The following is a 22,699-nucleotide window of genomic DNA, read 5'->3' on the forward strand; positions in this document are numbered from 1 at the left end:
TCCTGCCTTCGCTGATCAACTTCCTCCTCCTGCTGCAGCACCTTCTTCGTCGCCGTGCCAGGTCTGGGGTTCGAAACACCAAACTCCGTCCGTCTCTCTCAAAGGTTTCCTTTTTTAGTTTTCAGAGTCAGCAGTAGGGAAAGATAGACTAGATGATTGATTTTACTTATTTGATTATTTCTGCTACTGAATTAAGCTGTACTGACCCTTGCAAAACTGCCTTACTAATAAAATATTTAGCATAAAGAAAATCTAAAAGATGTTGTGGACATTCAGTTAATGAGTCACCTTAAAGTTCTTTGATGGTTGTAAAATAGCTGTGATGTTTGATTCTGGAGAGGAAAAAGTTTAAAATGTTTTTAGGTTGCTGGTAGCCCAAATTTAAAACGTCATCCTTGGGACTCGCCCGAGTCACTAAAACCTACCTGGTTCAATAACAAATGCAAGTTGTAAAATAGAGAACGAGCGACCGTTAACAGGTGTGCTCTGTGAAACTAGTTGGCTGTAGGCTGCTCAGTCTGGCTAATTCACAGGGGGAAGAAGGGTGGGACACCTGGATGTTGGCCGTCAGAAACCAGGCGAATCGTTTCTCGAAACCAGCTTAAACAGAGTTTACTTCAGTTCTGGACAGGGTAAATCCCGGCAGATTTAGGAAACTCAATTAACCCGTTAGATGGAGAGCTGGTAGCACATCTCCCCTCTCAGAAGAGGAAGTACGAGAGTGAGAGAGTAGAGACAGAAAGGAGGGGGGGGTGTTGCGCAACAACAAGTGGCGCCCAACGTGGGGCCCAGACTAACGGAGTAGGAGGGCCCTATGTGCCAAGTCAGTGAAAACAGATGTGAGGATCTGAATAGCTCACTTGGTTTGTTAACTCTTAGGGAATAGAGTTAATGGTGACTGATAAGGCCGTCAGTCACAAACCCTTGCAGTAACTGTATGGCATACAGGTGAGGGAAAGCTTCTACTGAGGATAAATGACCGGATCCAGACAGTGAAGCTAGTAGCCAACATAGTCTAGACCCATCCCTGCTTGAAGGCTAAAGAGAGGCTTTGGGGGATAGACAACTCGAACCGACAGAGAGACGGAGTGATGGATGATCACTTCGAGGAGGAAAATCTGGGGAAGAAACCGGAGGAAGCCGGCCGTCCAGATCGTTTGGAAAATGAGGAGAACTCAACAGAACTGCATCAGCTTTCTGCACAGCTACCCAGGGCACCGAGGGCAGTGGATGGAAGGTTTGTTCATCAAGAGCACAGTCCCATGGGGTTCAGTCTGCATGGATGTAGCAGAGCCAATGGGGACAACAGGAAAGAGAGGTGAGAAGTACCTCTTGGTGCTGATGAACACAGTGACAACTGCTAGAAGAGCAGGTCTTCCCCTGCAGAGGAACTCCGTTCACGTCACAGAAAGCAGGGAGGCGAAGACACTTCTCCTTTTTGCTCAGAGGAGGAAAAGGGAAGTTGCAGCTCGAAGTGTCACTGAAAACAGGGCAGAGAGTTTGGATTAAAGCTCAAGATCGGCCTGCAGCTACGGGGATCAAGCTGAGATTCAACGCCCGAGTTTTTGTAAAGTAAGTACTGAACTTCAACACAGTACTACTGATGAAGAAAGGGGTCCATGAGGAAGCAGTGCTCAAGCCAGTTCTTAGCTACAGCAAACCAGAACATTTCGAGAAGATGGCCAGAGAATCAAGCACCATGCCATCCTACAGTAGACTGGCCACTATTACGGGAAGGTTGCCGTTCAAAGAACAACTTCAAGGCTTTGGACTGGGAGGGCCGTGAAGAAATTGGATTATGCTAAAGAAGAACTCCTGTCACAACCTGATGGATTAAAATGGAAAAGGATCATGATTACGGATAAAGCGTCATGATGCTTATGCTTTTTGCTTTGCTCTGCTGAACAGCCAGAATTTTTTTTTGTTTGAGGCCTTCTGTCTCAGCCCATCTTCCCTAAAGAACCATCCCACATCCTGAAGAACTGACAGTTCATCCAGCGAAGGTTCCTGTAGAAGAATCAAAGCGATCCAAGTTTTCTTCGACATTCATCACCTCATGGGGGAAATCAAAACTCCAAGGAGGGGGTGTCAAGAGAAGTGGAGTTTTGATGACTACACTGAGCCCTCTGTGACAACTGAGGATGAAGAATCTGCATCTTCACATCCCAGACGAACCTCTTCTCTTTCCAGGGGATGAGGACGGCGAACTGCAGGAGGGTGATGGACTCCCAGCATGTGAAAGGTCTGACCTCGTGGAGGGGGTGTCAAGAAAATCCGAGCTCATCCCACTTCCCCATGCTGGAGATTTTAGTTTAACAGTAATAATAAATAAAGTTATCTTTAAAATGAATCACTCAAGTGACATCAAGGCCCAACAGTAGACTTAAGTGTCAATAAAGTTAGTTTAACAGTAATAATAAATAAAGTTATCTTTAAAATGAATCACTCAAGTGATATCTAGGCCCAACAGTAGACTTAAGTGTCAATAAAATAAATCTGGTTGTGTGTGTTGTTTTTGTCTCATGCAAACTTTGCTTTAATTCTACTTTTCTCTATTTAATCATAAGAAATCATAGTCAGTCAGAGAGAGTCATGAAGCAAGAAAAGCAGGTTTCCTGGAAAAAGAGGAAGTAAGTTCCAGCCTGCAGATTTATAAAAAATAGCTGAGACTATTTCTTATTTTAAATCATGAAAGTTTTAAAGAATGAAATCTAAAACATTTTGGGTAATTTGATAAGATTCAAAGTAAAATACTTATATTAATATTGGTTTACTTGTAATAATATTTACACGAACATTTGTGGGAACACTTACAAGAAAAACAAGTAACTGTAACTTTAGTATTAAATAATTAGAATCATGGATTATTTCTGGTTTCTTTTCAGAAAAACATCTGTAATAACTCACATTAGGATTATAATAAGTATAATTAATAAGTTATGGTTATAAAATCATAAATGAATGATAAATCAGAGAAGCTGAAGAAAATAAATGTGATATAAGTTATGGTTATAAAATTATAAATGAATGCTAGATCAGAGAAGCTAAAGAAAATAAATGTGATATAAATGTGATTTTGACATTGAACTTGAAATGGTGTAAAAGGTGTAACTGCAATTAAACATCACTGATATGTTGGAGGTAGAGAGTAGGTGAAAGGTGAAAGGCAAGGAACTAACAGGAGAGCAGAGATGATCAACGCCTTATTTAGAGAGTAGGTGAAAGGTTGTGCAGGCAATGGACAGGAGGTTGAGCAACTCTGAGACATTAGCACAGACATCAGGACATAATGTCTGTAAGACAGTGATGGATATGAGATCATCTGTCTAAGCAGACAGCCAATGAAAACGCACCAAAAGGGTGGATAAACCCTATATAAGGTGGGTGCAAAAGAGGAACCTTTTGTTGGATCCTCCGGGCAGCTTCGAGCCAAGATCGAGATGGACAAAGAACTCTGCAGCTGAAGAAGAGCCGGGGCCACGGAGCCGAAGACTGTCCTGCTCATGCATGGGGACCAACCTGTCAGGCCCACAACCTGTGGCTTCGAATCGCACTTCTCTCATCGGCTGGGTTCAGACCCCAAAGACAAAGATGAAGACAAAGGCAAAGACAAAGAAGAAGAACTGGTGCCTGTCTTCCTGCCAGCACCAAGTCCTGTGTGACCTCAGCATCCATGCGGAGAAGAAGCTCATCAGACCTACAGAGATTCCTGCCTTCGCTGATCAACTTCCTCCTCCTGCTGCAGCACCTTCTTCGTCGCCGTGCCAGGTCTGGGGTTCGAAACACCAAACTCCGTCCGTCTCTCTCAAAGGTTTCCTTTTTTAGTTTTCAGTGTCAGCAGTAGGCAAAGATAGACTAGATGATTGATTTTACTTATTTGATTATTTCTGCTACTGAATTAAGCTGTACTGACCCTTGCAAAACTGCCTTACTAATAAAATATTTAGCATAAAGAAAATCTAAAAGATGTTGTGGACATTCAGTTAATGAGTCACCTTAAAGTTCTTTGATGGTTGTAAAATAGCTGTGATGTTTGATTCTGGAGAGGAAAAAGTTTAAAATGTTTTTAGGTTGCTGGTAGCCCAAATTTAAAACGTCATCCTTGGGACTCGCCCGAGTCACTAAAACCTACCTGGTTCAATAACAAATGCAAGTTGTAAAATAGAGAACGAGCGACCGTTAACAGGTGTGCTCTGTGAAACTAGTTGGCTGTAGGCTGCTCAGTCTGGCTAATTCACAGGGGGAAGAAGGGTGGGACACCTGGATGTTGGCCGTCAGAAACCAGGCGAATCGTTTCTCGAAACCAGCTTAAACAGAGTTTACTTCAGTTCTGGACAGGGTAAATCCCGGCAGATTTAGGAAACTCAATTAACCCGTTAGATGGAGAGCTGGTAGCACATCTCCCCTCTCAGAAGAGGAAGTACGAGAGTGAGAGAGTAGAGACAGAAAGGAGGGGGGGGGGTGTTGCGCAACAACAACTAACACAGCCTGGCACAACCGTTTTGCGTGAAAAATATGTTTTTCAGAAACGCTCCTGTAACGTAGTGAAAATGAGATGAGAGATCAGTCAAACACAATGAGCCGGGAGGTGCTTGAAACATTTACGGGTTTCTGTCCGGGGTCTAAAGTCTGTGATCTGAGGGGCCAAACAGACATCCACCTGGTTGTCAGCTCTAAAGGTCGGTTTGATTTTGTAAGTGTGCAGGACAAAGTGAATAATCCAGTCAAAGAGAAAGGACACTAATGCCCTGCACACACACACACATACACACCCCCCGACACACTTCATCCAGATTTGACAAGGTTAGTTAATCATCTGTCACAGGGACAGAGAAGAGACAGACTCCCCTCTCCTCTGTCTTTCGTCTATCTCTCCCACTCCATTCCTCCCTCCATCTCTTCCGTCATGTCCTCCAACCAAGGACATCTGTCCTGTTCCACCCACATTAACCCCGCTTCTTGTCCTTCCTCTCCCGCCCCTTCCCCTCTTCTTGTCCCAGCTCCCTTCTATCCTCTATTCACAATCCGATTCCCCTTTTCCTCTCCTCTGTGGCAGGGAGAGAGCTGTCTCTCCATCATTCAGCGCTCTAATCGGCCACACGTCATTTACTCCAGGCCGTTTAGCTCAAGGTAAATCTAAAGAATGGAGACAGAAAAAAGGATGAATTGCTTGGTGGAAAGGGGAACCGAGGGTGGGAGATGGAGTCAGTGAAAACCGAGGCAGGAAATGATTGTGTTGCAGACGGAGGTAGAAGATGGAGATGCGAGGACGTGAAAGCAGATGGAGTTCAGCAGCGATATACTGACCAACTTGAGTTTGCGTGTATTCAACACTACTAATGTCAAAAGGTAAAAAATCCAACTAGAGTTTGAACTCAACTTGAATTTGAATCAAGAAAAGTTAGTTTCTGACTTGGGCCACACGGGGGTTCGCCCTGTGCATCTAAATGCTATACAACCCTGCATTATTGTTCTGAGGCTACAGACTGGATTGCTCTTTGTTAGCCACATGGAGAGGACAACAATACCATGATTGTGTGATGGACTTCTCAAAACGTCTGTGTGAACAACACTATTGCAAACAGAACAGTGAGAAGCTTCCCTAATAATAAACATCCTTCTCTTACTTAAAACCGTGAAAAACTGAAAGAATATAGCTAATAGGTAAACAAAAAATCATTGTTGCATCTTTTGTTTTAAAATTAATAGAAAAAAGAGAACATTGCAAAAACACAAAATCTGGTAAAGTAGTTTTTGTCCAGTTTCTAGTCCAAATAATATAAAACTAACTCAAAAATAACCTTTCAGCAGGAAATATGAGCTTGTTTTAACTCAAAAACTCCTAAATGTTGATGAAAAAGGTACTTGTTCCATTGGCAGATTATTTCACTTAAAACAAGATATTTTCCCCATGTTTCTAGTGAAACAATTAACCAATGAACTAATACGTTTTCATCAATATTAAGAAATGACTTATAACAAGCTCCTATATGTTAATGAGAAGCTGCTTCTAAGTTAGTTTTCTCTTTTTTCAAGTGTATTAAGATATTTGCACTAGAAACTGGACCAAAAATACTTGGGAAGATTTTGTGTTTTTGCAATGAAGAAAAAAATATACAAGTAAGCAAAAACAAAATATAGAATGATACAATTAAAAAGGAAATGCAAAAAAAGGACAGAAGAGCAGAATGAAGTATTGATCACAACAGAGACATAATTCTATATATAAAGGCAACAAAAGATTGAATAGACAAAGAAATGAGGATAAAGTAGCAGGGAAAGCCCCACTGGCTGTTCAGCCCGGAGGGGAAGGCTAGGGGCTGACATGCATCCATCAGCGCAACACTAACTGTGAAAATTCACCAGGGTCAGAGATACCAGTCAAGTCAGGAAATAAGAAAATGATTAAGAGCAATTTAATGTCATGCCGCCACCAGGCCAAAACGAGCATCAGTCACAGGGAAACTAATGTGACTGCACCTCTGTCTCACTTCACTAGCACTCGCTCGCTCACCCCTTCATTCATTCCTTTCTCTCTGGTCGTTGCTGATTCATCCCCCACCGAGATAAAACCATCCAAACAGTCGCCCATAACCCAAATGACCACACAAATTTTCCCCCACAGTGTGTAACTGTTTCCATACGACACCAAAACATGCAGGACGGTCTGAACTGCTGCATCTCTTCTAAGCTGCAACACACTCTCTCCACTCCTGCTTCAAACGACATGCAGTTTCTTGTTCTAAAAAACCAAATACTAGCATCCTAAAGCTTTTAAACACTGCCCCCATCAGGCTGTAGGCAACCATTACAACCTTGTCTTAAAAGAATGAACTCAAGACATAAAAGCTGTAAAGAGAGAAAGAAAAGGCTTTAAAGAGTTTTAGAGGAGTAATATTACCGTTACACTTCCCTCCATTGGTGGGGTCTCCATAGTAACCAGGGATGCAGGTCTGACAGTGAGTCCCTGCTGTCAGGTTCCCACAGTGCTCACACACACTGCTGTTCACACACCTGCTGTGGCCGTTACATTGACACGCTGGAAGGAAGCAAAATGCAGCATTGGTGGATTCAATAGGTGCAACATGACGGAAAAGAAAATGCTTTCATTGCATTTTTAGTTTCAATTGTGGCTAAAACTGTTTGCGACTTTAACTTTGGTTCACATTACACTTTTACACATTGAATAGCCAGTTTTTAAGTTTGTGGTTGTAACAATGTCAAAACATTGATGTAATCACACCTGTTGAACAAGAAGAATTTGGTGCAAATGTCCACTCACCTGGACACTCGATAAAGGCCCAATTGTAGCCTCTGTCCGAAGAGCAGAGGCTCTGATCTACCACCATGTCCCTGTCCCGCAGTCTGGATCCAGACCTGGTGCTTGAAGGCTTCAGAGGCCCACGATAGGAACCTTCCATGCACACGCCTCTGCCGGTGTTGCTGGGGTCGCCACACCAGCCACACTCGACTCTCTCCAGGCACTCGGTGCAGGTCCTGTGACCCAAACAGTTCTGAGCTGGTGGGTGTGGACAGACAGAGGAAAAAGATTAAAAATCAGCTTAGAAAAGATGCAATAATAAAAATAATAAAAATTCTACAAGTTTCTACTGTTAGACTGGCAAGCAGCCAGTCTAACAGTAGAGGTTCCAGATGAATGGAATCAGATTTCATGCTTGAATGTTTGAGAAGCTGCAATGACTAGATGGAATGCAATATCTCCAGAGATTATTTTAAAGGGAACCAAATAACACACCCCAAAATACAATAAAATAAACATAAAACAAGCATAGGAAAGATTACAGTAAAGAGAGTTGACTTATTAGACTGATAATCTTTTAGTCCAATGTAATCCAACTATGATCTGGACCAAAAAAGCAAACTAAAAACCTAGATCTGCGAATGTCAAGCGGACAGTGTGAGCCTGTCCGCTTCACTTTCTTATTTCTCCAAAAGAAGAAAGTGGACTATAACGCAGGGCATTCTGGGTAAATACAACCTAAAGCAACGTGTGTGTCTAGCTGCTAGAGCCATTTCTCCAGCTAGCACTAGAGTCTAGTGCTAGCTGGAGAAATGGCTCATGATCTTTTACAGAAAAACAAAAGAAAAATTCTACAACCGCTAAAATCTGATGCTACTCTATGTTTGTTTACAATTTGTGAAGAAGGAGGTTGAGCTCAGTGTCTTCTTCAAAGGTTTTTGTGTCGTTTCCTTCCATGGTTCTTGGTGCAGCGCCCCCACAGGTGAGGAGGGGAACAGTTTCTCAAAGGGTTTGAGAAGGGTTTTGACTGGTTGGTTTCAGTGAAGTGTGAGGAGAACCATGGCAGCTGAAAATGGAACAAATGTTTCAATTTTGGTTCCTAATAGAACTGATTTTATCACACAGTCAGGTGGGAAAACACCCTAAGATTACTGTATTTTCTGGACGATAGAGCGCACCTTACAATAAGCCGCACCTACAAAGTTGTTTTTTTTTTTTTTAAACTAGAAATGTACAAATATAAGATGCACCGGGCTATAAGCCGCTGATATGTCCGCTCTCGGTTTTTCACAATAAATCTGTTATTAAGGACACAGCAATCCGTCTCCAACACCGAACCAAGGATTTGTTCACATCGAGCTTACGTGCTTATGTGCGGCGGCTCTATTTCCCTCCTGTACTGCCAGATCAATAACCCGCAACGTAAAAGCAGCATCATATGAACTTCTTTGTATGGTTTCCATGATGAGGGAGTATGAGTTTGAAGAACTTTCTCCGTTGTACCTGCTGCTAGTATGTGCTTGTTCTAAATGAAAATTAGCGCTTTCTTCTTTGATTTCCAATTTTGACTCCCAATGATTCACTTCCTGCTAAGGAGCTCTCTGGTTGGGCGTGCCGTGGTGGCGTAGGGGTTAGTGCGACCCGTATTTGGAGGCCCTCAGTCCTCGACGCGGCCGTCGCGAGTTCGACTCCCGGACCCGACGACATTTGCCGCATGTCTTCCCCCCTCTCCTTCCCTGTTTCCTGTCAGCCCACTGTCATATAAGGGACACTAGAGCCCACAAAAGACCCCCTGGAGGGGTAAAAAAAAAAAAAAAAAAAAAAGAGCTCCCTGGCGGTTGAAGAAAAATCAACAGAAATCCCGCACTGAGTTACAAGCCGCATGGTTCAAAGCGTGGGAGAAAAGTAGTGGCTTATAGTCCAAAAAATACAGTACATCAGTTAACACTCGTTTCAGCAAAGAACAGGAATCTCACAGAATTCCCACCACATTACCAAAATTGGACAATAACAGTTTGTCTGGTTAGTCCTGTTTTCAGCTGCAATATTAAGGTGGTTGAAACTTGGAACAGAAAACATGGAAAGATAGATTCTTGTTGCCTTGTGTTAATGATCCAGACTGTAGGTGGGGGTGTTATAATGATATGGGGATAGATTCTCAGCACGTATGGTGTTCCTTAAAATCAACTAAGTGTTGTTGTAACTCCATGGTCTTTCAGGATATAACTGCTGATGATGTTTATTCATTTATGACTAGAAGCGCAATCAAAGTGTAATCCTGTTAAGATTCATTCTGACTGTATTCCCAGATTTTTGCTTTACATGAGCTAATTTTCATAGATTAGGTTCGGATGTAATCACAATATTAGACTAGCAAAGAAGAGTCACCTCCCCAATTAAAGTTTTGTACATTTCTTTAATTCTGAGCATTTATAGAGAAATGGACTTTCCATTTCACCACCTTCCAGCATTTGGAGAGGCATTTGTATTCATGAAGTGGATGTGACATTCAAAAAGCACTTCTGAGGTGAAAATTAAAAAATGACACATTGTTTTATGGTATGGCATTCAAAGCTACTCTACAAAAACAACAAAAAAATCTCCATATTGAGATACTGGCATAGGTAGGAAAACAGGCAAAGGGTGACACGAATAAGAAATCAACTGTGTGTTTTATGCGTGTATTTTCTGGAAATATGCCACTCCAAACTTAACTTTACAGCTTTTTTTTTTTTGTCAGCTTTGCTTCGCTCTTACTCGGAGCTTCGACTCGTTTCCTGTTGTGAGAAGTTTTCCTCCACAAAGACAGGCTGCGCAGCGTACACTCATATAAACACAAAGGGGAAGGTGAGACTTTGTAGGGTTGTTGGCGTGAACACGACAATAGACAGAACTTATCAAGAGGTTGTCTCTCGCAGGCCAGTGAGATTATTCAAATGCGAAAGCGGGTAAAATTTGCATTTTCACGAGAAGTCTGTTTCCTCTTTCAGTGAGAGCCATTTCCAAAAGCCCACAGATGTTCCGGCTTCACAAGCATCTCGTTCCGTGTGTCCCAGCTCAGAATGTGGACCCCGTCCTCTGTTTGTGCGTTTGCTGCGGTTGCATTATTCAACACACAACACTGATTCATTTCTTCTTTCCCTGCCTGAATAACCAAACTTGTGCTTGGTTGTTCCATCTATATTTCTCATCTACATTTTTATTTTTCCTTCTCCCCCAACTAACTAAGCCATCATCCACTGCTTCTTTTTCAGTATCATATCCCCTTTAGGCATAAATGGAATAACAGAGGAAGAAATCAAGCCTTTGATTCTCTCTCCTACTGTGCTCTTCCCTCTAAATTTAACTTTTGCTTATTTCCATCCCCTCTCTGACAGCTCTCACTGAATTTTGCACCTCTGTCAATACTTCAAAGACAATGACAGAAGTTTCAATAGGATAAAACTAATCCGCACAAAGCCACGTCTTTCTTTGCCACGAAGGTAAATATTTACTTTGCCTAATGTGACTTGGCTGTTCATGAAATAAATTTGTTTTAACACAAAAGTGGTATTACTTTCATTTTTGAGTTAGTAATTAAACAAAATTAAGACAAAGATGAAAGGTCTTTGTTAAACCCAGGCAGTACAACACTGACTGGGTATTAAAAATATGAAAACAGCCAATGATATAATTGACATAACTTTTTTTCTAGTTGAGCACCTGTGCCCCAAAATGCCTGTGCATGCCACTGTTGATTTAGTTGGGCATTCATTCTGATGAACTGGAATCTCCTTAGACATTATTTGACAAAGACAAAAGACTTCACTGTCAGTAGATCATTTCAAAACTAGAGGAATAATTAGTTTTTTTTTTAAATCATTTCTAATAGAATAACCGTCAGAAAGCTGAACGAACACACAGTAACCCTCCCCCAACCCCTCCATGTTGGCTTGAATCACTCAAAACTCATACTGATCTAAAGTTAGTCTCACCACAGCCACAGTCACCTTTAAAGAGCTGTTTGCTAAGCCTCACTGCACTCAGTTCCTCAATTGCTCTTTTGACAATTAATGTCTATAATATAAAAAAGTAATATTTCACATAGTAAAATCAAATTAAGGATTTTATTGCTTTCATTTCAGAGACCGGCTTCAAACCAGAGCCTGATAGAAACACGTCTAACTTGCATTTTCTATTTTTTTTTTTTAGAAATTTTAAAAGCTTGCTCAAAATTGGCATAATAACCGAATAGAAATAGAAAGTGATGGACAAACACAGAAGAGGCTGAAAAATTGCAGTGTAGAAAATAACCAGCATCTCCAAAGGAGGGTTGTACTTCTGCAGTTGCAACAGGAAGTACAGTCTCTACTGGACCTTCTTGCTAACAGTGTCTGTATGTGAGGACAACCTCAGGTCTGAAAATAGGGATTGTCCTAGGACCTGGAAATGATCCACAGTGAACTGTGTTGTTAAGGATGGAGAGGGGAAGGAATGTGTGGGATGTTTCCCAGAAGTCCACAGTCATTTCCAGTCTTTTCCAGCAGGTAAAGCTCCTGGTGGTCCTGAGCACACCAGTGGACTATCCGACCAACCTCCTGTTGGTCCTGTATCAGACCATTAGCTGCATTTGCAAATATGCACAAAGCTTTGTCAATATTCTTCTAATGTTGAAAAAATACAATTCCCATTAAATAAGAAATGCAATTAAAATCACACATGACCAAGTTTGGTCATGCAATAAGTCTCTAAAAAACATTCTGCACCACAATCCTTTGAAATGTCAAATTGCACAATTATATGGTCAATGGAAACACATTTGTTCAGGAGTTTTAAAGATGGGCTGACTGAGGTGTTGTCACTTGCGTACCGATAGAACAGGAATGGGAAGATGACAAGGTGCAGATAAGGTCTACGTCACTCAGTAAGATCACGCTTGGTGTCCTTACTGAGTGTGATTGGTTAGCCTCACACTCAGACCATAGGGGGATGATGTTGCTCTTGAAAGCAGTATTTGTCTTCTCTCTTGGGCGGTTTTCTCAGGATGTTCTCAGGAGAGAGAGTGAGAGAAAAAAAGAGAGAGAGAGAGAGAGAACGTGCTGCAGTGCAGATCCCCAGGCTCAGAAGAAAAGGCAAGGCAAACACCATGTCTGGCTGGGTTGACAGTTGAGCATGGAGGCTCACAGATATGTAAAGTGCCAACTTCAGAGACACTTGCCGTCAAAAACTGCTGGAGCAAATGGATGATACCAGATGAATTCAAATATATACTTTCCAGAGATGCCAAAGTGAGACCTGACATTATCAGTTCACTATTACGTTTTGATACTGAACCCAATACAACACCCAACATCTCTGAAATGCTTATCCGGCTAGATCTCAAGTTATTTCTCTGCCAAGTCCAAGTAACTGTTTAATTGTACCGTTTACTTCGTAGTGACACTTTTTGCTTTAAGGGTGGGTTAACTTTTAATATGAGCTAAGTTGAGGTTTTCTCTGAGGGAAAAGAAAACATTGAGAGAATTTTCAACATAGTTTTATTATGTTCTGCAAAGCTAAAGCAAAACATATTAACGCTTAAGCCACTCATGTTCAGGTCTGAGTTGATAAAGTGATGATTGATCATGCTGACTGATCTAACTGGATGCAGCCTGAATGAGTTATCCTCCCTCAGATTAACTGCCACATCCCTGGAAGCTCAAACCCAAAAGGCATCTGTCTTCAACACAACAATATTAACACTAGAACTGACAAGTCTTTTTTTGAATACTATTACATCCCAGCTGAAAACACAATCATTTTTATGTCTTCCACCTGTCACTGACTGATAAGAAAATATTACAAGGTGGTTGCTTTTTTGATATAATTTATTGATACATCTGTTAGAGATGTTTTGTTGTTTTTAGGACAAACCCCACTTTTAACCAACTGACACTGAGTTTAGTCTTTTGCACAGTAAAACAACAGACAAAAGAAGGCAATGGATCAAACAGATCAGTGCTTTTGCCAGTTGGTAGATTTTTTTACTCTTTCTTGTCAAACTATAAATGTCAACATATGGTATTTGTCCATAACTATTAGTTGTGTACTCTACATAACAGATGAAACAATGGCATTAAGAATGCCATTTTAAAAATGAAAGCCATAAAAAGTCCAGAAGGCAGTTTGACACAGTCCATGGAGAGACAAAGAAGAAGATACTCAAGATGGATTCATCCAAACTCTACCTTTTCGGTGACAATGGTGGGATGGAAAACTAACACTGCACATCATCTTGAACACAACACCCCCTTAACGAAATATAGAGGTGATGGTCAGAGTTGATAGTCGGATGGAAGGAGCTAAATACAGAACAATCCTGGAGGAAAACCTGTTGGACGCAGTAGAAGACATCCAGACTGGGAAAGCAGGAGAACTAATGAAAACATACAACTGGAGCTACAATAGAATGACTGAGATTGAAGAATGTTCAAGTATTAGAATTGCCTGGTTAAAATCTACATTCAATTTAGAATCTGTGGCAAGAATGGAAATTAAATTTTCACATTTGCTTTCCACTTACTCTAACTGGGTTTGAGTTATTTTCTAAACAGGAAAGAAATCTCAGTTTCAAGGTGGGCAAAGCTGCTAAGAATATAATCAAAAAGACCTGCAGCTGTAGTATCAGTGGGATGTGAATTTACATTGTGCTGACTCTAATCTCTTCTAGTACAAGTGCATGCTACACCTTTTGGGGTTTACAAACTGTTGTATTATTTCACTTTCACGCAACGAGGCAGTACTTTGCATTGGTCTCTCACATAACATTCCAATAAAAAACACTGTAGTTTGTGGTCATGAAGAGATAAAAAGTGGTATGAACTGAGATTGTTATAGTTAAACTTCATGTGATACTGAAAACCTTTAAAAGAATGTATTTGGATATAAACTACTGAAAAAAATTACAGCACAATTTAACCTTAGAGTCAGGCAAATGCTGAAGAAAACTGTGACTGACCCAGCATCCAATGAAATGTTGAGCTGCAGCAAACCCACTAAAGTCTGTAATTATCCTGCGGTTTTAATTCACCGCTAACTTGCTTTATTCCAAACAGATTTTCATGACATTTTGCTTGATTTACATACAGAATAAATCAGTGCTTGTCCTATTATTGCTAGGCCTGTCACAATAACAAATTTTGCTGAGCAATTCATTGTCTCAAAAATTATTGCGATAAATAATAATATTGTTTGAAGACCATTTTAAACTGATGTAATGGTAATGACATAATAATGCAAGTACATCCTGCCAAAAATAAATAAACTTTATTTTCAAAAGAACACTTAACACTGAAACTGGTAAACAAAATAAAAAAACAAAAACGAAAATAAAATGGACTCTAAAAAAATGCACTTGAATAAAAACTAAACACAACATAAAACCAAAGTGGAAATAAAAACTATGTTCAACCAAAAGAGTACAGATTATGATATCTGTATACTGTATTGCCCTTCAGTAATCATTAGATTTAGACAGAGAAGATGGACATATCAGACTACCAGATGCAATAGTTCACTCCTCCCTTACGCTAAGGAAATGAGGAAGTGAGGGGTCAGTGGAGAGCACCAGAGCGAAGCCCTTTTTTATCCAGTGTCATCAATAAAAAGAGAAAAAGGCATGAAGAAATGACAAAGCTGAAAATTTAAAATGAGGTTGATAATTTTCATTTATCATGGGATTACGGAGACCTACTTACAACGTTTAGAAAAAATAGTTAAATTTGGGGGAAATAAATAGGATGCCCATGTTACCTTACATCAGGCAACTGCATCATTGCAGCATTTTTAGCAGCTAAGAATGAAAACGTAACTTCAGTGATCTGCACCATCAGAAGTGGCTAAAGCTATGTGAGTTCAGATTTCTCCAAAAATTGTTCAACACGTTGGCAAAATGTTTTTATTTATGCTGCTACAACCTTAGCGCTAATTTAGTATTAAACAAACATAGACATCTATATACCTAACTTAAGCATTATTTAAAGCCAAATAATTGCAAGTACAGGACCAGAGGCAGTGAGCAAAGAATGGAATTTGAAGGCCAGTGGCGTTCACACAGTTTGTACCACAAGCTAAAATGGCCAAGTTAAAAGGGCCAAAATTAAGAACTTTCTGAAATAACCCTTGCTGAGTTTTGCCAAGTTTAAAGAGTGACTAAAATGCTGCTGGATATATCTATGATATTAAAATGAAAGCAAAAACACCGATGGTCAAAAAAGGAAATACTTTGGCTATTTACCAAACCTAACATGAACATGAACTTAACATTTTCCTAACATTTTCCCATCTAAGAAGTTATAAAATTGTTCTTAAAACTATTTTTATACAATATTGCAGAAAGTGTTCATCTGAATCAACCCAATTTTCTAAAGGGAGTGAATCGAACAAGTTTCCGAAACATTCAAACATCTGAAAAGAATTTTAGTGTGCAAAGATAAGAAGTAGGTCTGTTGTCACCAGCCAGAGTTAAAGTATGGAACTACACTCCAATGCTGCAGCCAATCAAATCTTTTTTTAAGATAAAATTCTTAGACAAATGTCAAGAATATTGTATTCAGTAGGAAATATAACAAGACATTAATATTCCATAAAACAAAAAGTTGAAGCAGAAGGTTAGAAAGCAATAAGGCTGATAGACTTTAAATGAACAACGTCCTATCTGAAGTAATAAAAGGAACATTTGTCATATTTTATGCAAAGCAGTGCACTCTGAGCAACAAAGGTAAAAAAGTAGCAGAACAAAAACCTCCTACACACCGTCTGCCACCCAGCTTCAGATGAATACGGAAAAAGAGAAGGAGCTGATGAAGAAGTGAAGTTAGCACAAAAGATGGGAAAACAATCATGGCCTCAAACTGCAGACAGGAACGCTGTCTACACTCAACTCCAGGAAAGAGAGAGAAAAAACAAAACAACAAAAGACAAAAGATATGACTTTGAAGCTGTGTCTTTAAATTTAGAAACAAGAACATTTTATAGAGAAGTGCATGTTTGTCTTACGAATGAAAAATCATAAGACGTTTTGCTTCGAAATACTTTGACAAAAATATACTGAACGATAAAAAAAGAGTGCAGGTTTTTTCTTACTTATCTGTCTTGTTGTATTATGAAAATAATAAAAACTAGGTACATTAAGAAAATAAAATCCTGTTTTAAAGTCTATTAAAACAAAACAAAAAAGTAAGTTATATGAGGGGAGCCCCTGAACTTAAAGTGAACTGCTACAAAATATGAAGCCGAGGCAGAGAATAGCTCAGATTGTGTCACCTCTGTCACAGTAAACATTCATTTTCTGCCCTGTAGTTACATGAGTTGTGGTTCTGCCTCCAGGCTGGAATGTGTGTTAATCTGTGTGTGTGACTCTTAATAATAAGGATCACTATTTCCTATAATCATTATTCACATACTGCATTAAAGCTAAAACCCAGCGATAGCAACTGATAAAAAACATTGCAAACACTCATGCTAAAGTAAAAATGTCATACACAAGCCTTAATCAATGAATCGCATGACAAATTAAAACACCCTTGACAACTTTCATTCTGATGATTAATCATTTTTAAAGAGAAATTTTGTGTACAGAGACATCATGTTTTACTTATTGGTTTCAGTCATTTCTTTTATTTCGGATATTTAAAATATCTTCCAATTCCAGTGTTCAGTGTTCTTTACAAAATTAAAACTTATTGCTCTTTAAGAGAGCAAGCATGCATTATTATGTTATTATCAATAAGTTATTTGAAAATGGTCTCAAAAAAGATGTTTATCACAGTAATTATTGGGACAATGTATCATATAATCCAGCAAAATTTATTGTGAGAGGTTTAAGAACCGTTCTCATAATCATGGAGAAACATATTCAAAATGGTATGTGACGTTAGTTCAGATTTTTTTTTTTGTGGCCTTTTGTTCAGAATTATTTAGGGTATTTTGGCATACCATGTGCAACCATGGCAACAATATTTTTGTGCTGGCTTGTGTTTTTTGTTTTGTTTTTTTTTTCAAACCAGGAGCAGCTGATTGGTTGCTTTTTTGAGCAAAAGCTCAAAGTACAACCTGCAGAAGACTGATTCGGGCATATATTACTTGATCTATGGATGCTTGCCAACTTAATCACCTCATTATTTTTATTTTTTTAATTCTGGAGTAAATAAAAGTTTTTAAACACATTCATTTATGAAATAAAATCCCCAGACCTTACCAGAACATTCCTGGGTCTGCCACTCCATACACTGGCCATACGGGAAAGAGATGACGTACGCCGAGGAGTCCACGCACCGCTGGGTGCTCCCACACCACATGCACTCCATGGCCTGGCTGGTGCAGTTGGCGCAGCTGGTCCGCAGGGCGCATGGTGTCTTGCAGGGACGAGCGTTTTGACTCTGCAGACTCCCTGAGCAGCAGGACACAAGGACAGACGTGGAAGGAGACAGAAAATCTCAATCAGTTATGAGTTTGTTTTAAGAATCACAGAAAACTGAAGCAGAAAACAGATTTTAAAGACGCATGATGATCCAAGTGACCAATTTTCACACGCTGAAGTCATGAAGTGGACACATGAGTACGTCATTAAAATATGTCATTTTTTTAATCACCTCTTATTTAATCCAAAACCCATAGTTTCAGCCCTTAGATGTAGATCTTGTGATCTGAACCAGTTCTTCTACCTCCCCCACCATTTTGTCTCATTCATTCTTCCTCACCAGCAGCTTTTTCACAGATCAGGCCGTCAGTGGTGGCGGTGCAGGGATTGGCTTTAAGTCCGGCCGACTCCGTTCTCTCCAAAAAGGCACAAAAGCCTGAATCACTGGGCTCCCCTGGCAACCACTGAAGAGTGCTGTTGGTGAATGGGGACGCGTCCTCCCAGCCCCAATAGGACACGTTGATTTTCCGCAGGCCCACCCACGGAGATAACCTCTGTGGAAGAACAGCTTTATCTTATTAATCTACAGTCTCTGTTCAAAACTATCAATATATGTAGATCCTGGTTGACTGACCAAAGACTACAGAAAAAACAGCTGCTAACAGATACTAACACATTCAAATGTGCAACAGTACATGAGATCATCTCACATAAACAGGGAACCAGTACTGTATGAACTGCCTGTTCCTTTTGTGTCACTTTCTCTAGGAATCCATTTTAAGTTTCAAGTACTGACATTTCTCATAGTCTGTCTTTATTGCTCTCTAAATTATTTCCTTCATAACAGCTATGAAAAATGGCCTCAGTTTGGTGGAGTTCCTGTGGCAATAAAATGTGAAGCAAATTTCAAAACAAAACGTTTAGGGCTTGAGAAAAACTCCAACAATAATAGGTAAAAACCAAATCAAACTTCAAATGCTGTGGTGGCGCAGGGGGTTAGCACGCTCCACGTTTGGAGGCCTTAGTCCTCAACGCCGACATCGCGGGTTCGACTCCCGGTCCCGACGACCTTTGCCGCATGTCTTCCCCCCTCTCCTCACCCTCCTTCCTGTCTGCCTACTGTCAAAAAAATACGAGCCACTAACGCTGCAAAAACTCCTCGGAGAAAAAAATGGAAAAAAAAAAAAAAAACTTCAAATGTCCAAGAAGGAATGGAAACAGGAATTAACATCAACATTAGTTAAGTAAATGAACTGATTAGAGCTGCAGGTATTGAACCTAAATATGTCAGATGGTGAAAAATTGATAAATTGAGCTTAATTAAACAAAAAAAAAGATTTTTCTGTTAGTTTTGAAACAAAAGAACAAAACGAGAGCAAAAGAGGTAGAGAGGGCGTGCTGTGGTGGCGGAGGGGTTAGCGCGACCCACATTCAGAGGCAACATGGCCTTGTCGCGGGTTCGACTCCCGGACCCGACGACGTTTACAGCATGTCTTCTCCCCTCTTCTTCCCCCTTTCCTGTCAGCCTACTTTGAAAAAAGGGACACTAGAGCCCACCAAAAAAAGACCCCTTGCGGGGCGATTAAAAAAAAAAAAAAAAGAGGTAGAGAAAAATAATAAAAAAAAACAAAAACACTGGAACCACTGGAAAAGCCAGGGCTGCTTCACGCCAGATTAAAACCGCCCTCCAGTCTCAGTCACAGGACTCTTACGTTCATCTGAACGTTGGAAGAAAAAAAAGCTTCAGTAGGAAGATCCTATGATGATTGGTGGTATCGTCATAGCTACCACAGCTAGGCTATTTCCTTTTAATCTGGAGGATTTCAGAGTAATGACGGGAGGTTTCTGTACTTCTACAATTAGTTGTGACATTATAAGAGAGGAATAAAGTTTTTTTGTTTTTCTTTTTAGCTATTGAAAGGATGCAGGTCAGGAGGTTTCCTTGTACCGAGTCAAGCACACTGCTGAGCATGTCATTTGAGGTAGTAATTTTATCCTATGCATCTTTCTTGGTGAAAGAAAATCATGTGGATGGACAAAAATATCTTTCTTTGTTACAAATCATACAGAAGTATTTTCTGAGTTTGATTAGCTTGTTGTTCATTTTAGCTTTGTGAAATCTGGGTCATGGTTTTTTACTGGACCTGGTTTTGGTTTGTGGGGCTGATACCCAAGTATGAGGTCGATGAGGTTGGTATGGCCTATTCTCCTTCAGATTATCTGACCAGGCTCCGCCACATCCACGACCTAGGTATGCCAGCAAACAATCACAATCGAAGCCCAGAAGTTTTGTGCATGCTCCCAACAGTCAGAATGATTCCATCAGGCCTAATTAGGTACACACTCATGCCTTGCTTGCTTATTCCTCAGAAGATCTCTCCAAATACCTGTTGTGGTTCCATCTTAAGACTCTTTTCAACTGGCAAGTCACACACTAGCTTGTTAACGTTCGGTTGTAACCCAGGCAGTGAGCTTTTCCATTATACGCTCTGTTCCTCACTATGGTAGGCGGGACATGAGCAGCAGCAGCTATGGTCAACTCTCCAATGATGTTTGTTCTCCATTGCTGAGCAATATTCAGCAATGGAGAACCTCAAGCTTCTGGTTCTGATGGACTCAAAAAACCCCACGTTTTATTTTATCTTACAGAAATTTATTTCTGTAAGAAATAAATTATAATGATAAAGACTCTGATCAGTTTTCTCTATATGTATAAATAAAATTATATTGTGGCACTTTTTTTTTTTTTAAATATGCAAACCTTTGGATTTAGGCAATGCAGTCAAAAGATATAAACCACTAGCCAAGCATGAACTTGTTTTTTTAATTCAAAAGGAAAATAAAATTCACATCACAAGCTAATATTATGTACTGTAGTTCCGGTGTTTCACAATGTCAACACTAAACTGCAGCTCTGTCAGAAAGCTGACCAGCTGACCAGTTTTTCTCTTCTTTATTACAGTCAGTACTTCAGAGCAACTAAATCACGGTCATTCTGCAGCAAAACTTATCGCATGTGTTCCTGGCACTACTAGTGATTAAACTCTCACTGCTCCTCCATATCAGCTCCCTGATAGCAGACGGTCCACAGCTAATACTGTTGTTCGGAGTTGTCAGTGATGTAAATCACAAGCCAATCAATGGATGTGGTCAGCTGTTAAACAGATGGTTTCTGTGCTGTATCTCGATCGGTGCTGTTAGTATTACCGCTGAAGTAGGTACAAAAATCTGAGAACAGCCAGGCTGAGTTGCGCTGGATCTGCTAACAGAAAATGAATCTGGCTGAGGCGGACCGGACCGAACCATTTAGAGGCAGTCTGGTGGAAAAGTGCCTTAAGCCAGACTTAACACTAATTATTAAAATAAGTTTGCAATGTCTTCATAAGAAGGCATTACAAAAGCAAAAACTGATTCCAGATGTTTAGCGAGTCTGCTATGTACTTCAGCTAAATGAATTAAATTTGTGAACACTTTATTGTGAGAAAACAAGTGTGATTTGTTGATAATGGCCAGTAATGATTAGGAAATATTTTCCACCAACTGTAACTTATAATAAAACACTTGTAGTTCAGAGGAAAAAAGTGAAACTGCCGCCCTGCTGTAAGCTTGAAATCAAACGTAAACTATCTAGAGTTGAAGCAATTTTATCTTCAGTTGTTAAAGATGTTGCTGAAATCAGAAGCACTGTGTGAGGTAAAACAAGTCCCAGATCTTCTTAATTTACATCTACATAAGCATTACAGAAGGAAAGCATGTTAAACATTCCCTTCCAAGCTGCCAGATGTTTTCCACACATCTGGATTTACTGACACAAATTAACTTTATCTGTGCTTTGTGATGGGCTGAGATAAAAAAAAAAAGAAACATTGTTTAACTCCTCAGGGAAGTAAAAGACAGAAATATGAAACTGAAAAAAAAGTACCTCTCCTTTTCTCAGAACTGAGAATCCAGAGGAGCTGTGTGGTACTAGCTTAAACATTTAAAGACTTTAACATGATCTATGATTCATCATGTGAAGTCAGTAATGCTGAATTATGCAAGACAGAAAAATAATCCACCCAGACTGGTTTATTATTTATCGGTTCCTGCTACATGATCATTTGAAATAAGTGTTTATATAATCTCTGGACTAAACATTCCTTGGCATCTAATTATAAAACATTACAAATTTATGATGTTAGCGTAACAGGCGGTGTAGCTGTTAGCAATGAATCAAACTGGGTCTGCAATGTTTTAAAGAATAAACGCCAAGGTACACATGAGATCTGTTCACAGTAATCAAACACTTTCATTTCAACAATGAACTAAAATGATTAATAATTGTTTCTCTCACTGACTTTGTATACACCAACCTTTATTCCCACGCCGAAAGGTTTCAAGCTTTCAAAACTGAGACATTTCATTTCAAAAGACATCTTTAAATATGTTATTTGAGGAAGAGTAGATCTCAAAGGAATATTTATATCTTTTCTAATATGTTTAAGAAAAGGTAAACATGAAGACGAAGGACAAAAACAAATAAAGTTCTAATTTACTTCATCTTTTCAGACAAAAATATTTGTCAAATACATTCTATTTAGAAGTAAACAAAGTGTTTCCTGAGATGAAATCCAGTCTCAACAATTAATGCTCACAAATAAAATGGATTTGCAACAGACAGCACTAGTAAAAATAATGGCCAGGTCCTGGTGCATTATTTGGTGGATTTAAAACAGGCACCCACCTGATTTTCGAGCTCATACTTGTGTAGCTCCTCCAGAACAAAACCAACTTGGTTGTCTGTGAGCAGAGAGGCTATATTTCCTCCCAGGTTTTTGCAGTAGTGCTGTGCGTTATCGTAGCTCTCTCTGCTGGAGTTGATCCTCAGGCAGACGTCCCCGACGTGGTACCAGCCATCCCCACAAAGCTGCCCTAGGCACACAAACAAGCACAGCTCTACTGCTTTTGCTCTCTACATGTTAGAATTCATATATGAGAAAAATGGCTGTCTAACCCCTGACCAAATCACTTGGATTTGGTTAGGTCATTTAATCTTCAAACAACACAAATCTCACAAATCC

At 39.8% G+C, this 22,699-nt stretch overlaps 1 protein-coding gene across 9 annotated transcripts in view; it reads right to left on the reverse strand.

The window, feature by feature from the left end:
* LOC102221619 (attractin-like protein 1) overlaps positions 1-22,699 on the reverse strand; it is a 361,245-nt gene that overhangs the window by 222,778 nt on the left and 115,768 nt on the right. For 7 of the 9 annotated variants that reach the window (XR_002752045.1, XR_002752046.1, XR_002752047.1 and 4 more), the window contains 5 exons: positions 22,363-22,550; positions 17,980-18,193; positions 17,478-17,669; positions 7,283-7,519; positions 6,902-7,039 (listed from right to left, as the gene is read on the reverse strand). Coding sequence is in view for 6 of the 9 variants with exons in the window: in XM_023327068.1 (XP_023182836.1) it covers positions 6,902-7,039; positions 7,283-7,519; positions 17,478-17,669; positions 17,980-18,193; positions 22,363-22,550 (969 nt within the window). In the remaining 3 variants the exon portion in view is untranslated. Of the gene's footprint in view, positions 1-6,901; positions 7,040-7,282; positions 7,520-8,262; positions 8,328-17,477; positions 17,670-17,979; positions 18,194-22,362; positions 22,551-22,699 lie in introns of those variants that run through there. The other 2 variants (XM_023327070.1, XM_023327071.1) reach the window with 2 other exon arrangements.

Source organism: Xiphophorus maculatus, chromosome 22 (assembly GCF_002775205.1).
Source record: "Xiphophorus maculatus strain JP 163 A chromosome 22, X_maculatus-5.0-male, whole genome shotgun sequence".
Lineage (NCBI taxonomy): Eukaryota > Metazoa > Chordata > Actinopteri > Cyprinodontiformes > Poeciliidae > Xiphophorus > Xiphophorus maculatus.